The sequence below is a fragment of the Hyperolius riggenbachi genome, chromosome 6, assembly GCF_040937935.1.
Source record: "Hyperolius riggenbachi isolate aHypRig1 chromosome 6, aHypRig1.pri, whole genome shotgun sequence".
Classification (NCBI taxonomy): Eukaryota; Metazoa; Chordata; class Amphibia; order Anura; family Hyperoliidae; genus Hyperolius; species Hyperolius riggenbachi.
In genome coordinates this window covers 284,249,983-284,266,180 of record NC_090651.1, presented here as the reverse complement: position 1 = coordinate 284,266,180, position 16,198 = coordinate 284,249,983, and the positions used below count along the sequence as shown (strand labels likewise).

The 16,198-nt window shown below is 45.8% G+C and overlaps 1 protein-coding gene across 1 annotated transcript in view; it reads right to left on the bottom strand.

Annotated features, from left to right (window-relative positions):
- Positions 1-1,415: 1,415 nt before the first annotated feature.
- Positions 1,416-16,198, bottom strand: part of NKAPD1 (NKAP domain containing 1) — a 29,898-nt gene continuing 15,115 nt past the window's right edge. Inside the window, exons 5-7 of the mRNA XM_068240955.1 lie at positions 14,893-15,045; positions 4,106-4,159; positions 1,416-1,986 (exon numbers count right to left, since the gene is read on the bottom strand). Of these exons, the coding sequence (XP_068097056.1) occupies positions 1,494-1,986; positions 4,106-4,159; positions 14,893-15,045 (700 nt within the window). The 3' untranslated portion in view covers positions 1,416-1,493. The remainder of the gene's footprint in view (positions 1,987-4,105; positions 4,160-14,892; positions 15,046-16,198) is intronic.

Genomic DNA, 16,198 nt, shown 5'->3' with positions numbered 1-16,198 from the left:
GCTCCTGAGAGAGTGAGTCACATTCAACACTTAGATACATTTATGTAAACAAAATGTATCTTTGTCAGCTTCCGATGCGTCTGCAGAAATCTCCAGGAACTTTAAAGCTGTGTGTAACCCTTCCAATGCTGGTCTAGTAAAAAAAAAAAAAAAAATTGCTGGTTGCATATAATATACTGTAAATAATGTTTTAGAGCAAAGTTGAAATGCAGGGTTATATTCCGCTTTAAGGGGAGAGAATTGGAGGGCGATAGGAAGAGAAAGGCTTGCAGCGGTATTCCCTACTATCTGAAAGCTTTTTACATTTTTTTAAGGAGTGATTACGGGAACGAGGAGAGTTTTGTGGATCCAGCATGAACATACCAATTCACTTACCGCCGGTTGCCTCGCACGGCTCAGGTGTTCTTTAATCCTGGCCATAACCAGTGATATCCCAAGTATATTTCAACTTGGCTCAAGAAACACCAGCTATGTGAGTAGTTGTACAATTCATGCCAGCATTCATCTGTTGACCCTGGAAGCTTTAATTACCCATTTAATATATACTCCTAACCAGCCCTAGAGCCGAGTTTGCACACATGGATACCAACTGGTAGATTATACAGCCAAAGCATTGCTTTCAAAATATTTCCCTTCCTCAGTAAAACTATACAATACAAAAAGTTCTCCAGCACCCCTTGTGGCCAAGCCAAAGTTCTGCATGGAGTGCTACGTGCTGAACATAGCGGATGATGCCACCCCAGTAATCTTCAAAGTACAATAAAGCTGGAACCTACTTATATGTACTTCTCCTGTGATAACTGAACTGCAGACAGAATGTGAAAAGAATTTCAACATTTTGATAGTCTTCAGGGAGGTTGAGATAAAATGTGGACAATCTGTTTCACTGTCCAATAGCAAAATCAGGATTTGACTTCCCTCTGTAAAGGCTTCTTCTCAGTTGCAGAACTGTAGCACAGAAAAAGGGAAAATCCTTTGAGTTGTTACAGACAAAACTAGAGAAACAGCTTTATCCCATCATTATCCCCCCTGCATCCTTTTTCATTTAACAATCCTATCATTGGTAATCTTATTGCGGTCTATTGCTGTTGTCCACATCCCATCACTAAAGAGATTTAGTAGAAAGTTCTTGGAAACTTTGTTCATCTGCAGTTTCCGGCGATTCAGTCTTGCAGAGCATACTTAGCTTTAGATAGGGATTTTATTTCCGGTCTTCAGGCCTGTTCCTACAACAAAAGTGGAGAATTCTCTCCTGAGACAGCAATTGTAACCATGGTTTCCTGTCCCTCCAAACTGTATCCAAAAAAATGTAAAACAATTGAATAGATTTCCACTGTAAGACGTTATCTGAAACCTCTTGAAGTCTAGACAATAAAGGAGGGGAGTCAATCAAACAAAATATTGCACGTTTGAAATGCTTGGAAAAAATACAGACTTGTAATATCTGTGGTTTTTGATCAGTAAAACCAGAATACAGGAAACATGGAAATGTTTTAGTCCTCATCAGAGCTTTCTGAACTTTCATCTTTGGCCACTTTCCAGTTGGTCCTTCTGCTTTTTCTGCGTTCTGTGTCTGAGTCTTTTCTGGACTTGGTTCTGCTATGATGATGACTATGAGGTTTCTTGCTAGATTTTTCAGTCCATTTCTCCTCACACTCCTCAGTCTCTTCTGTACTGCTCATCTCATCACTGTCCTGTCCAGATGATGATGCCCGTTTCTTTGCTGCCTTTTTCCGAGTTTTCTTCTTGCGCTTAGACTTCTTTGGTTTCTCCACTGTATCATCTGAGCTTTCACTTGAGGATTCTGTACTTTCCACCTGCTCTTTCTTCCTCTTCTTCAGCTTTTTGTGTGAACGCTTCTTTTGCTTTTTCTTGTGAGACTTCTTTGACCGCTTGCGTTTGTGAGATTCTTGTTCTTTTTGGCTTTTGCGTCTAGATTTCTCTTGCCCATTGGATTGCTTTTTGTTTCTTTCCTCCTCTCGGTCACTGGAATAAAAAAAAAAGTAAAGCAAATCAAAAAAACTAAATCAAAACAAACAAAAACACCACCTTTTAAAACAAATCAGATAAATAGTAGCTGTGAAATAGTCCAGATAAGATCTAAAAACTAGAAAATAAAAAAAAAGGACAGAAAAAAGCAGAAGCAAATTGTATGCACGGCGAGGGGGCAGAAGCAGCAGCGTGAGTGATACTCATTCCTTGGCAGTATGGACAAGCCTGACTCATCCAGGGAAAAATAGCTGAAAACCGGAATGTTGGAGTCGAGCAGTCCTAAGGCAGGGCCTCGCTTTTTTGTTTTTTACGAATTAAAAAAATGCAAATGCATATACAATTTTTTGCATGTTTTGAAAACCTGTATGCAAAAATTTGCACACGAGCCCAAAAAACAAATGCAAAAACCGATAAAAGTTTTCTGCCAAAAAGCAGAAGAGTGGGGCAATTGTGGCCTGGCAGAAAGGGAAAATTAATGTACCGTATTTATTTTTGCCATGATTTTGTCTTTAAGGCTACATTCACAGTGGGAGGTTACGGAGCTGCGTTATAAAGTCTTATAAGGCAGCTTACCACACTGCAATGTTTAGCCTATGGGACAATCATAGTGCGACATTAGCAGCAAATAAATCCCTGTACGGAAATGCCAAGTGCACTGCACAATACTTGCATGCAAAGTAAATGAATGCCAATAAAACCACCCTGCTGCAATGAAGTGCACAAAGTACCATCTCCTATTATGCCCAGCCTCCACTACCGCTCACCCGCCATTGCCTAACCAGCATTGCAGTTAAATCTGCTTCTTCAGAGGCTAAATATCATCTGTCTGACAAGATATACACAACTCGACCACCCGAAAAAAGGAAGTGCATACCATACTCTGTCAGTGTGTGCTTTGTTGCTATGACAATTCAGCGCACAATTTTGTATGACTGTTTGCACATCCCTTACTGTGTTTTTGACATGCACTGAGCACTACTACTTTTTACGGTATGCTTCAAGATATTCTCGTTGGGCGATTTTTAAATCCCTCACACTACTTACTAATATATATATATATATATATATATATATATATATATATATATATATATATATATATATATATATATATATATATATATATATATATATATATATATATATATATATATATATATATATATATATATATACATATATACATATATACATATATACATACACATACATACATACATACATACTTTTTTTTTTTTTTTTTTTACTTTACTTTGGCCCACTCCCTTATGCATGCAAATTAGAGGGTTTTTTTTGGGGGGGGGGAGGGGGGGGGGGGGGAGGTTGTTGAAGGGTACACGCCTTCAATAAAATTCCTTGCATTTTAATTTCAAGCTTATTATTTTTGGATTAGATCTTGTTGTTCCTTAATATCTTTTTGCCCTAACCACAGAGAAAATTTTATATTTTCCATTATTCTTGGCTTCAAATGTACTTTGAACTTGTCTTTACAGGGAACACAACACAGATTCCACTGTAAACCTAGTCTTCTTAACCCTCTGGGCGATACAATTACATCGCCCAGGAGGGGGCGCAGCACTTTATTTTTTAAATCATGTAGCGACGTCAGAGGGAGTCCTGATCCACCCCTCAGCGCTGCCTGGCACTGATTGGCCAGGCTGCGCAAGGGGTCTGGGGGGGGGGGGGCTGCGCGTCACGGTGGGTAGCGGCGGATCGGCGGCGATCGGAAGTTACACGCAGCTAGCAAAGTGCTAGCTGCGTGTAACAAAAAAAAAAAATTATGCAAATCGGCCCACCAGGGCCTGAGAAATCCTCCTGCGCGATAATCACGAGCTCCAGGAGGTTAAAGGGCATCTGAAACCAAAATAAAGCAATGTGTAATGGAATACACACTTTTGTTACTAATGGCATCCTTTGTCCCACTACTAATGGGACTTATAACAGAGGGAAGGAGGTAGACGGGGTTGGGGGTTTGGAACGGAGGACACAGTCTGCCAAAGGACGCCATTAGTAACAACAGTATGTACTCCATTATATCACATCCTGATAAAAAGAAAATCATACACAAACAATTTCAACTACCATTGCTTAAATTCAGCTTTATTGTACAAACCTGTCTGTATCAAATTCTTCAGGGTACAGTTCTTTGTACCCACTGTGACCCCACCTAGGGGGAAAAAAAAAAGGATTAAAAAAAAATAAAATTAATTAATTTAAAAAAAAAAAGGTTTTACTGTTGGTGCAAAAATATGCCCACAAATCATTTTTATATGTCTCTACAAAAAGAAACAAACATTTAAAGTTTTTTAAACTTTCAAAGTTGACGACTAATCCAGTGCCAGCAAATCTGAGCTGGACAAATCCCAGAAGCCAGGTAGGGCTCCGTAAAACAGCAGCTGGTGGCTGAAGGTGCGTACACACATGCGACTATAGTCGTTTGTAACAATCGTTCCCCGATCTTTACCAACGACGATCGTTACAAAAAACGAACCACCGACTATTAAGGCAAACGACGAACGAGCCAAATCGCTACAAAAGAAAGTTCTGTCTCGGCGGGTTTTAACCAACGACGATCGTATGCAAAAGTAGTACATCGTTGGAAACGGTCGTTCGTACTAGGCTTGACATGCGCATTTCACAATTTCTCCGTGAAACTTCTCATTTTTATGCGCAGGCGCAATAATTGCTTTACGTGATGTAACGTTCGTTCTATCGATCAGATCGTTACACACCTTTTAAAACTAACTTTACTTAGGTCGTTCTTTCATCAATTAAAAGTTCGTTCGTCATTCTTAACGAACGATCGTTGTCGCATGTGTGTACGTAGCATAATTCTTGATGTTTTCTTCAATTCCGGTCATTGGAGTTGAATCCTAAAGAAATGTTATACTGGCTACTGGACTGAACAGAGTTGCTTCTGAATTCCATGTTACTCTGACCAGCCCTGCTGTAAATACATGCACAAAAGCAGCATATTTCATATAGTAAGAAGCTGCATCTCCCCTGCATAGATATGACAGACATAAGATCACCCTTGTCACAACAAGATGGATATAAATAATGACAACAGGCTAAAATGCCCCCATCAATTATTTCTTATCAGCTGCATAACTGAAAGAAAGCTGGAATGACAGGAAAGCAGTAAATCAGGCCATTTGGGCGCGGGATTGGCAGCCTTCTAATAGACCTCTGTGTTAATTATCGGTAATTGGATGCCCAAGTGGTGAGTTGGGTGCCAGATGCAGATAATAGCTGATCGGATACTACATAGGAAATAATAATAATAATAATAATTGTAGATCAGCTACAACTACCACTCGTTTATGTGCTGGGATTAGCGTCAGCAATTAGGAGGGGAGATTAGATTTATGCTGCATACACACTTGAGATAAAAGTCTTTGGAAAAGGCTAGATCACAGACCAATTTTACCCCATTCCCTGTAGTATGAGAGCCATACTCTACACAGTCTATTCTATGGAGCTGCACTCCCCATCAGATAAAATCTTTGCAAGATGCTGCACACAAAGATGCCCGTACACATTCAAAAGATTATTATCTGCAAAAGATCTCTTCCTGCAATAGATCCATTCCTGCAAAATGCATTTATAGTCTATGAGATCTGCAGATCCTCATACACACCTTGTTTAACAGACTTCATCTGCATATCTGGCAATCATCTGCAGATCTGAAAATCCATCCTGGTGGATCTTATCTGCAGATGATCTGCAGATGATTGCCTGTTAAACAAGGTGTGTATGATGATCTGCAGATCTCATAGACTATGAATGCATTTTGCAGGAATGGATCTATTGCAGGAAGAGATCTTTTGCAGATAATGATCTTTTGAATGTGTACGGGCATCTTTGTGTGCAGCATCTTGCAAAGATTTTATCTGATGGGGAGTGCAGCTCCATAGAATAGACTGTGTAGAGTATGGCTCTCATACTACATGGAATGGGGTAAAATTGGTCTGTGATCTTGCCTTTTCCAAAGACTTTTATCTCAAGTGTGTATGCAGCATTAGGCACTTGAATTTTAGGCATTAGGTGTGGGAGAGTTCATTTTAGGTACTAGAAGGGGAGGGAACTAGTGATAAAAGGTGCCAGGTAAGTGCATAATAAAAGATCAGTAAAGTAAATTACCAATATTTCTGCTAGCTGCACCTTCCTGCAACGAACTGGCGCTGCAACACGTACTCAAATAAGAAGGCTACTACTATTTATTTTCATTAATGCCAAGTAAAATCCTTGTCTTGCTGATCTTTTGGCTTCAGCAGTGCCCCAGTCACACCTGGAACAAGCATGCAGTCAATAGGAACATTAGGTCTGAATCTTGCTTTAGGGTCAGTGACTCAAAAGGCAATACAGGCAAATAAACAGCATTTTTTAAAAGGGTTTAACCACTTGAGGACCACAGTCTTTCTACCCCTTAAAGAGAACCCGAGGGGTGTTTAAAGAATGTTATCTGCATACAGAGGCTGGATCTGCCTATACAGCCCAGCCTCTGTTGCTATCCCAAACCCCACTAAGGTCCCCCTGCACTCTGCAATCCCTCATAAATCACAGCCATGCTGTGAGGCTGTGTTTACATCTGTAGTGTCAGTCTCAGCTGCTCCCCCGCCTCCTGCATAGCTCCAGTCCCTGCCCCTGTCCCTTCCCTCCAATCAGCAGGGAGGGAAGGGATGCAGGCGGGGAATGGAGTTCTGCAGGAGGCGGGGAGAGCAGCAGACTGACACTATAGAGATAAACACAGCCAGCTCTGACAAGCTGTTTGTCAGCAGCGTGGCTGTGATTTATGAGGGATTGCAGAATGCAGAGAGACCTTAGGGGGGTTTGGGATAGCAACAGAGGCTGGACTGTATAGGCAGATCCAGCCTCTGTATGCAGATAATATTCTTCAAACCCACCTCGGGTTCTCTTTAAGGACCAGAGCCTTTTTTTCCCATTCAGACCACTGCAGATTTAACGGTTTATTGCTCGGTTATACAACCTACTATCTAAATGAATTTTCCCTCCTTTTCTTGTCACTAATACAGCTTTTTTTTTTTGGTGCTATTTGATTGCTGCTGCAATTTTTAGTTTTTATTATATTCAAAATTGCAAGCACCCCTGTAAAGCCTAAAGATGCTCATTGGACTCTGGGCCCCTTAGCGCAGTTAGGCTGCAAAAAAATGCCACACATGTGGTATTGCCGTACTCAGGAGAAGTAGTATAATGTGCTTTGGGGTGTATTTTTACACATACCCATGTTGGGTGGGAACACCACAAGTGACTAGTGTTGGGCGAACATCTAGATGTTCGGGTTCGGGCCGAACAGGCCGAACATGGCCGCGATGTTCGGGTGTTCGACCCGAACTCCGAACATAATGGAAGTCAATGGGGACCCGAACTTTTGTGGTTTGTAAAGCCTCCTTGCATGCTACATACCCCAAATTTACAGGGTATGTGCACCTTGGGAGTGGGTACAAGAGGAAAAAAAAATTAGCAAAAAGAGCTTATAGTTTTTGAGAAAATCGATTTTAAAGTTTCAAAGGGAAAACTGTCTTTTAAATGCGGGAAATGTCTGTTTTCTTTGCACAGGTAACATGTTTTTTGTCGGCATGCAGTCATAAATGTAATACATATAAGAGGTTCCAGGAAAAGGGACCGGTAACGCTAACCCAGCAGCAGCACACGTGATGGAACAGGAGGAGGGTGGCGCAGGAGGAGAAGAAGGCCACGCTTTGTGAGACACAACAACCCCGGCCTTGCATGAGGGCAAGAAGCGTGCGGATAGCAGGCTTTGTACCGCCATGCAGTCATAAATGTAATAAAGATAAGTGGTTCAATAAACAGGGACCACGCGGCAACGCTAACCCAGCAGCAGCAGACGTGATGGAACAGGAGCAGGCGCAGGAGGAGAAGGCCACGCTTTGTGAGACACAACAACCCAGGCCTTGCATGAGGGCAAGAAGCGTGCGGATAGCATGCTTTGTACCGCCATGCAGTCATAAATGTAATAAAGATAAGTGGTTCAATAAACAGGGACCACGCGGCAACGCTAACCCAGCAGCAGCAGACGTGATGGAACAGGAGGAGGCGCAGGAGGAGAAGGCCACGCTTTGTGAGACACAACAACCCCGGCCTTGCATGAGGGCAAGAAGCGTGCGGATAGCATGCTTTGTACCGCCATGCAGTCATAAATGTAATAAAGATAAGTGGTTCAATAAACAGGGACCACGCGGCAACGCTAACCCAGCAGCAGCAGACGTGATGGAACAGGAGCAGGCGCAGGAGGAGAAGGCCACGCTTTGTGAGACACAACAACCCAGGCCTTGCATGTGGACAAAAAGCGTGCGGATATAGCAGCAATGCTTTTTGCCGCCATGCAGTCATAAATGTAATACAGATGAGAGGTTCAATAAACAGGGCCCGGAAACGCAACACCATCCCAGATGTTCATTGGTCATGTTACTTGGTTGGGGTCCTGGAGTGTTGCGTAGTCATTTCCAATCCAGGATTGATTCATTTTAATTTGAGTCAGACGGTCTGCATTTTCTGTAGAGAGGCGGATACGCCGATCTGTGACGATGCCTCCGGCAGCACTGAAACAGCGTTCCGACATAACGCTGGCTGCCGGGCAAGCCAGCACCTCTATTGCGTACATTGCCAGTTCGTGCCAGGTGTCTAGCTTCGATACCCAATAGTTGAAGGGTGCAGATGGATGGTTCGACACAGCTACGCCATCTGACATGTAGTCCTTGACCATCTTCTCCAGGCGATCGGTGTTGGAGGTGGATCTGCACGCTTGCTGTTCAGTGGGCTGCGGCTGCATGGGTGTCAGAAAATTTTCCCACTCCAAGGACACTGCCGATACCATTCCCTTTTGGGTACTAGCTGCGGCTTGCGTTGTTTGCTGCCCTCCTGGTCGTCCTGGGTTTGCGGAAGTCAGTCTGTCTGCGTACAACTGGCTAGAGGAGGGGGAGGATGTCAATCTCCTCTCTAAAGTCTCCACAAGGGCCTGCTGGTATTCTTCCATTTTGACCTGTCTGACTCTTTCTTCAAGCAGTTTTGGAACATTGTGTTTGTACCGTGGATCCAGAAGGGTATAAACCCAGTAATTGGTGTTGTCCAGAATGCGCACAATGCGTGGGTCACGTTCAATGCAGTCTAGCATGAATTGAGCCATGTGTGCCAGAGTCCTACCAGAATCCTCATCATCCTCTTGTGAGCGTTGTGATAGTTGTTGTGATGCATCATAGTCGTCACCTTCCTCCTGGTCTGCTTCTGCTGACCATTCGCGTTGAATTGTGGAAGTCCAACGTGCACCGCTCTGGCCCTCGTCAGTGGTGGCATGAAATTCCTGCTCCAACTCCAGCTGTTCCTCCTCCTCTTCTTCGTCATAGCTGCTGGGGCCAGCGTTCCCTGAGGCGGATGGCCTGATGTTGGTACCATCACGCTGATCGTTTTCTCCTTCAGATTCCCCCAGTTGCATCATGACAGCTGTTTCCTTGATTTTTAACATCGACCTCTTCAGTAAACACAGCAGTGGTATGGTAATGCTGACTGAAGAGTTGTCACTGCTCACAAGCAACGTGGATTGCTCAAAATTTTGGAGGACTTGGCAGAGGTCCAACATGTTGGCCCAATCGGATCCACAGAAGCTTGGCAGCTGGCCGGATGCGCCTCGGTACTGCGCCGTCATGTACTGGACCACTGCACTCTTCTGCTCGCAAAAGCGGGCTAGCATGTGCAGCGTAGAATTCCAGCGCGTAGGGACATCACACAGCAAGCGATGGTGGGGGAGATTGAAGCGCTCCTGCATCTTGGCGAGTGCCCCCGAAGCAGTACTGGAATTTCTACAATGTTTGGACACTCGACGCACCTTCAACAGCAGATCGGGCACGCCTGGGTATGTCCTCAGGAACCGCTGAACTACTAGGTTCATCACGTGCGCCAGGCAAGGGATGTGTGTCAGCTTAGCCAACCTTAAAGCGCGAATGAGATTACTCCCATTATCACACACAACCATGCCCGGTTTCAGGTCCAGCGGTGCCAGCCACAAATCCGTCTGTTCCTTTATTCCCCTCCAAATTTCCTCCCCTGTGTGCTGCTTATCCCCAAGGCAGATTAGCTTCAGCAACGCTTGCTGACGCATGCCAACAGCTGTGCTGCACTGCTTCCACGATCCTACTGCTGCTGGGTTAGCGTTTCCGGATGAGGTACAGCTTTGAGATGCGTTGGAGGAGAAGGAGTCAGAGAGGTAGGTGCTGCTGTTATCCAGTGGGAGGGACGGCGGTGCAGCTGTTTGTGGCGTGGGCAACACCCGTGCCGTAGCAGGTGAGGAATCGCTGCCAGGCTCCACAAGGTTCACCCAGTGCGCGGTAAGGGAGATGTATCGACCCTGGCCGAACGCACTCGTCCAGGTGTCAGTGGTGAGGTGAACCTTGCAGGCAACGGCATTCTTCAAGCTTCGGGTTATTTTGCTGACCACGTGCTCATGCAACTCAGGCACTGCAGAGCGCGCAAAGTGGTAGCGGCTGGGAACCACGTAACGTGGGATGGCCACTGACATCATGCCCTTGAAGCTGTTTGTCTCCACCAATCGATATGGCAGCATTTCGCAGGCCAGAAGCTTGGCTATGCTGGCTGTTACTGCCACGGCCCGGGGGTCATTTGCTGGCAATTTCCTCTTGCGCTCAAACATCTCCGACACAGACAACTGAACCGTAGCGCTGCACACGGAAGGGCTGTTGGTTGTTGTGTTTGATGAACACTGGGAGACCTCAAGAGCACTACTCCGGAAAGTGACAGTGTCAGCGTCGTCTGATGTTTGTGAATGTTGTGAACCACGCAATGGCTGGGCTACTGCTGCTGCTGAGGCGGGTCTGGTGGTGAGTCTGGTGAACCCAAGGGAGGCAGTGTTGTTTCTGGTACCCTGTCCTGACGCGTTTGCCCAAAGAGTGGGATGTTTGGATAGCATGTGACGGCTCATGCTGGTGGTGGAGAGGTTGTTAATATTTTTCCCCCTGCTCAGGCGGGTCTTGCACACCTTGCAAATCGCCATGGTAACATCCTCAGTGCAGTCTTCAAAGAAAGCCCAGACTTTGGAGCACCTGCCTCCTTGCTGGCGATTTCTGTTTGCTCCTCTTTTGCCTCTCACTTGAACTTCCACGCTTGTGGTGCCTGAAATTGCGCGCCGCCTACCTTGTGGCACAAGGCGAACTCGTGCAGCAGTGTGTTCTTCAACAGACTCATCTGTGCTGCTGCTACGACGGCGATGTTCTCGTTCACAAACAAAATCTGGGTCTCTGTCCACATTGTCCATACCCTCCTCTTCCATCTCCTCAAACTCGTCATATGTCATTGTGGGCCACCGCCGTGGAGTAGAGCTCCCCACAACAACCTCTGCGCAGCACACTCCAACGTCGTCTTCCAGATCTTGTCGGCCGACCTCCTGCAATTGCAACCCCTCCTGCCCAAATTGCTCTGGGATTTGGGTTTCCGAGTCCTCTTCGGACTCGCCTTGTATTTCAGTGCGCGGTGCATTTCCCACAGTTAACGGTTGTGAATCCAGGCACAACATTTCTGGCTGTTCCTCCATTGACCTTTGAAAGGTGGAAGTTTGTTGGGCTGGGAATAGCTCCTGCGAATACCCCATTGTGTCCTGAGGTAATTCATCGGACTGGTTATCTGGCAGTTGTGTGCGTGGTGTCGCTGCCGGTTGTGTCAGCTTTGTGCCCACTGGCTCCTTGTAACTGGCTGAGGACTCGGACCTCGTGCGTGATGTGCTGGTGCTGCTTAACCCACTGCTGGACGCTTGAGAGGTCATCCAAGTAATTATCTGGTCCTGTTCTTTTGGATTTGTGAGGGTTGTTGTCCTGGACAACATGGGCGGTATTGAGTGGGTTTTCTTGGGTGCTCCCCTGTGGCCTGTACGTGAACCGTCAGGGGAAACACCTCTTCCCTTGCCCCTCCCTCTTTCACCGGATTTCTTCCTCATTTCACTTATCCTTACAGTACACGCTGACTGGCAGCAGTACAGTGGCAGTACAGAAATGCTATACAGTACCACTATTCCCAGCAGCGACACAGAGCACAATGCTATACAGTGACGGGTGAGCGGTGTACCACTATTCCCAGCAGCGACACAGAGCACAATGCTATACAGTGGCGAACGAGCGGTGTACCACTATTCCCAGCAGACACAGAACAGTACACAGAATGCTATATAGTGTGGCTGAACGAGCGGTGTACCACTATTCCCAGCAGACACAGAACAGTACACAGAATGCTATATAGTGTGGCTGAACGAGCGGTGTACTACTGTTCCCAGCAGACACAGAACAGTACACAGAATGCTATATAGTGTGGCTGAACGAGCGGTGTACTACTGTTCCCAGCAGACACAGAACAGTACACAGAATGCTATATAGTGTGGCTGAACGAGCGGTGTACTACTGTTCCCAGCAGACACAGAACAGTACACAGAATGCTATATAGTGTGGCTGAACGAGCGGTGTACCACTGTTCCCAGCAGACACAGAACAGTACACAGAATGCTATATAGTGTGGCTGAACGAGCGGTGTACCACTATTCCCAGCAGACACAGAACAGTACACAGAATGCTATATAGTGTGGCTGAACGAGCGGTGTACTACTGTTCCCAGCAGACACAGAACAGTACACAGAATGCTATATAGTGTGGCTGAACGAGCGGTGTACTACTGTTCCCAGCAGACACAGAACAGTACACAGAATGCTATATAGTGTGGCTGAACGAGCGGTGTACTACTGTTCCCAGCAGACACAGAACAGTACACAGAATGCTATATAGTGTGGCTGAACGAGCGGTGTACCACTGTTCCCAGCAGACACAGAACAGTACACAGAATGCTATATAGTGTGGCTGAACGAGCGGTGTACCACTGTTCCCAGCAGACACAGAACAGTACACAGAATGCTATATAGTGTGGCTGAACGAGCGGTGTACTACTGTTCCCAGCAGTGACACACAATGACTGGGGGGGACCCTGGCTAGCGTGGCTGGAGCGCGAACTACCCTGCCTGCCTACCCAAAGCTAAACCCACAGACAAATGGCGGAGATATGACGTGGTTCGGGTATTTATTTACCCGAACCACGTGACAGTTCGGCCAATCAGAGCGCGTTCGGGTCCGAACCACGTGACCCGTTCGGCCAATCACAGCGCTAGCCGAACGTTCGGGGAACGTTCGGCCATGCGCTCTTAGTTCGGCCATATGGCCGAACGGTTTGGCCGAGCACCGTCAGGTGTTCGGCCGAACTCGAACATCACCCGAACAGGGTGATGTTCTGCAGAACCCGAACAGTGGCGAACACTGTTCGCCCAACACTACAAGTGACCCCATTTTAGAAAGAAGACACCCCGAGGTATTCCGTTAGGTGTATGGTGAGTTCATAGAAGGTTTTATTTTTTGTCACAAGTTAGTGGAACATGACACTGTGTGAAAAAAACAATAAAAATCAATTTCCGCTAACTTTTGACAAAAAATTTAATCTTCTATGAACTCGTCATACACCTAACGGAATACCTTGGGGTGTCTTCTTTCTAAAATGGGGTCACTTGTGGGGTTCCTATACTGCCCTGGCATTTTAGGGGCCCAAAACCGTGAGGAGTAGTCTGGAAACCAAATGCCTCAAAATGACTGTTCAGGGGTATAAGCATCTGCAAATTTTGATGACAGGTGGTCTATGAGGAGGCGAATTTTGTGGAACCGGTCATAAGCAGGGTGGCCTCTTAGATGACAGGTTGTATTGGGCCTGATCACCTGACAGGTGGTGACAGGGGGTGATTGATGGGTAATTAGTGGTGTTTAGAGGAGAGAACAGATGTAAACAATGCACTTGGGAGGTGATCTGACGTCGGGTCTGCGGGCGATCTGATGGTGTGGTTGGGTGATCAGATTGCCCGCATGGGGCAGGTTAGGGGCTGATTGATGGGTGGCAGTGACAGGGGGGTGATTGATGGGTGATTGACAGGTGATCAGTGGGTTATTACAGGGGGCTAGATGCATACAGTACACAGGGGGGGGGGGGGGTGATCAGGAGCCCCCAGGGGGCAGTTAGGACCTAAACAAAAAAAAATAGCATTGACAGATAGGGACAGGGAGTGATTGATGGGTGATTGGGTGTAAACAGGGGTCTGAGGGGTGGGCAGGAGGGGGAGGGGGTCTGAGGGGTGCTGTGGGCGATCAGAGGGAAGTTGGGGCAGGATCAGTGTGTTTGGTGCAGACTAGGGTGGCTGCAGCCTGCCCTGGTGGTCCCTATGACACTGGGACCACCAGGGCAGGAGGCAGCCTGTATAATACACTTTATATACATTACAAAGTGTATTATACACTTTGTATGCAGCGATCATGGGGTTAACAACCCGCCGGCACTTCCGAACGGCCGGCGGGTTGTCGCCGCGGGTGGGCGGAGCCAGTTGCCTGAGGAAGCGAGCTCCCCGGGCATGCCGAAAGGACGCAACGCCGATGGGCATATTGCGGTCCTTTCGGCGTCCACTTTGCCGCTGCCCATCGGCTGTGCCAACAATTTCATGGCCGTAAGTAAGGAATCCATAGTCTGAGATGCATTGGATCCTGAGCTATGGTGTGATGTCTGTATGTTGGATCTGATGATAATAAAGTAATAAAGTATATGCCGTCTAACACCCCCCCACCCCCAAAAAAAAACAACATTTTACTTTCATGGTTTAAACTGACAAAGTAGGACAACAAAAGCAAGGGGGTGAATACAAGCCGTACTGTATCATAGCACAGACATTTATGAATAATGCATGCATTTCACTGTACACAGTTGCTAGTTACCAACATCTGGACAAGATAGCAAATTTGACTGATGAAAGACAAGAGATCTCAGCACTGCAACAATTCTCACCTGTCAGGAATGCTGGATTCACACTCCTGATACTTCCTGTTCCAGGCCCGCACACTCAGTGCTTCCTGTCTGAGAGTAACAGCTGCTGCAGCTTCACCTTTCACCATGTCCCGATTTCCCTCGCCTTCAAAACCATCAGATCTCATGCGACTTCTAGTGAGAAAACCGGTAAAGGTTCATTTTTCCATATATCTATCTATCTATCTATCTATCTATCTATCTATCTATCTATCTATCTATCTATCTATCTAATAAATGGCAAATGTAACATTTAAAAGGCATAAACTAGAAAGAAAAAAATCCCTTAGTGCTAGTTCACAGGAATACACAGGTACTGCGTTTTGGCTAGTTCTCAGTGCTCAGTTGCATTGCAGAATTATTCTGCAGGTCAACTCACTGCCCATACAATTCTATGGCTGTTAATACCTCTCTGCGTTATAACTTATTGCATTATTCGAACTTGCTGCATGCATGCAGGCTTTTTATTAAGTCTTCACTGTAGCTCACACTTATAATGCATGCATTATGCAACTGACCACTGTGAACCTAGCTTTAAAGCGGACATGAAATCTTGCACAGCACACATTAAAAAGTGTTCATAGATGCTAAGAAATTCACTGCTGCATGCAGGGCTGTGGAGTCGGTACAAAATCATCCTCCAACTCTGACTCAGACTCCTCAGTTAACAAAACCACGACTCCCAAAATGGCTCTGACTCCGACTCCTTAGTCTAATACGTGACAGGGCTGCGGATTTTGTACAAAAATCATCCGACTCCTCAGTTTATGAAACCACCAACTCAGACTTCAAAACCCCAAAATTGCTCCAACACCGACTCCACAGACCTGGCTGCATGTTGTGTGTATAGGAAGCTCAGCCTGTATAGCTGATTTCAGCAAGTGTGAATTGGCCGTGAGCTGTGCCAAGGCTCTGTGATACTAAGTAACACTGAAGCTTAACCCTTTCTGTGGTCCCAGGATTGCGCAGGTTTTTTTTTTTATTTTTAGTATTTCCATAAATTGTAATAAAGAAACGTTTATTCCTCTAAAGTTCATCATGCTGTGACTTTAACAAGTAAAAATCTGCTTTCAGTCTCCGTGGAGGCTTATCAGTTGATTACAGACAGTGCTTGCAAAGATCCACTTTTTTTTTTTCAAATAAGTTTTATTGTATTTTATACATGAACATAACAATACAATACAATACCACAGCCACCCGCAACAGCCCCCCCCCCCTCCCCCCCTCCAACCACCCCATCCCTCCCTTGGTCTCGGTTCTCGTGTATTCATTATTTTATTAGTTATTT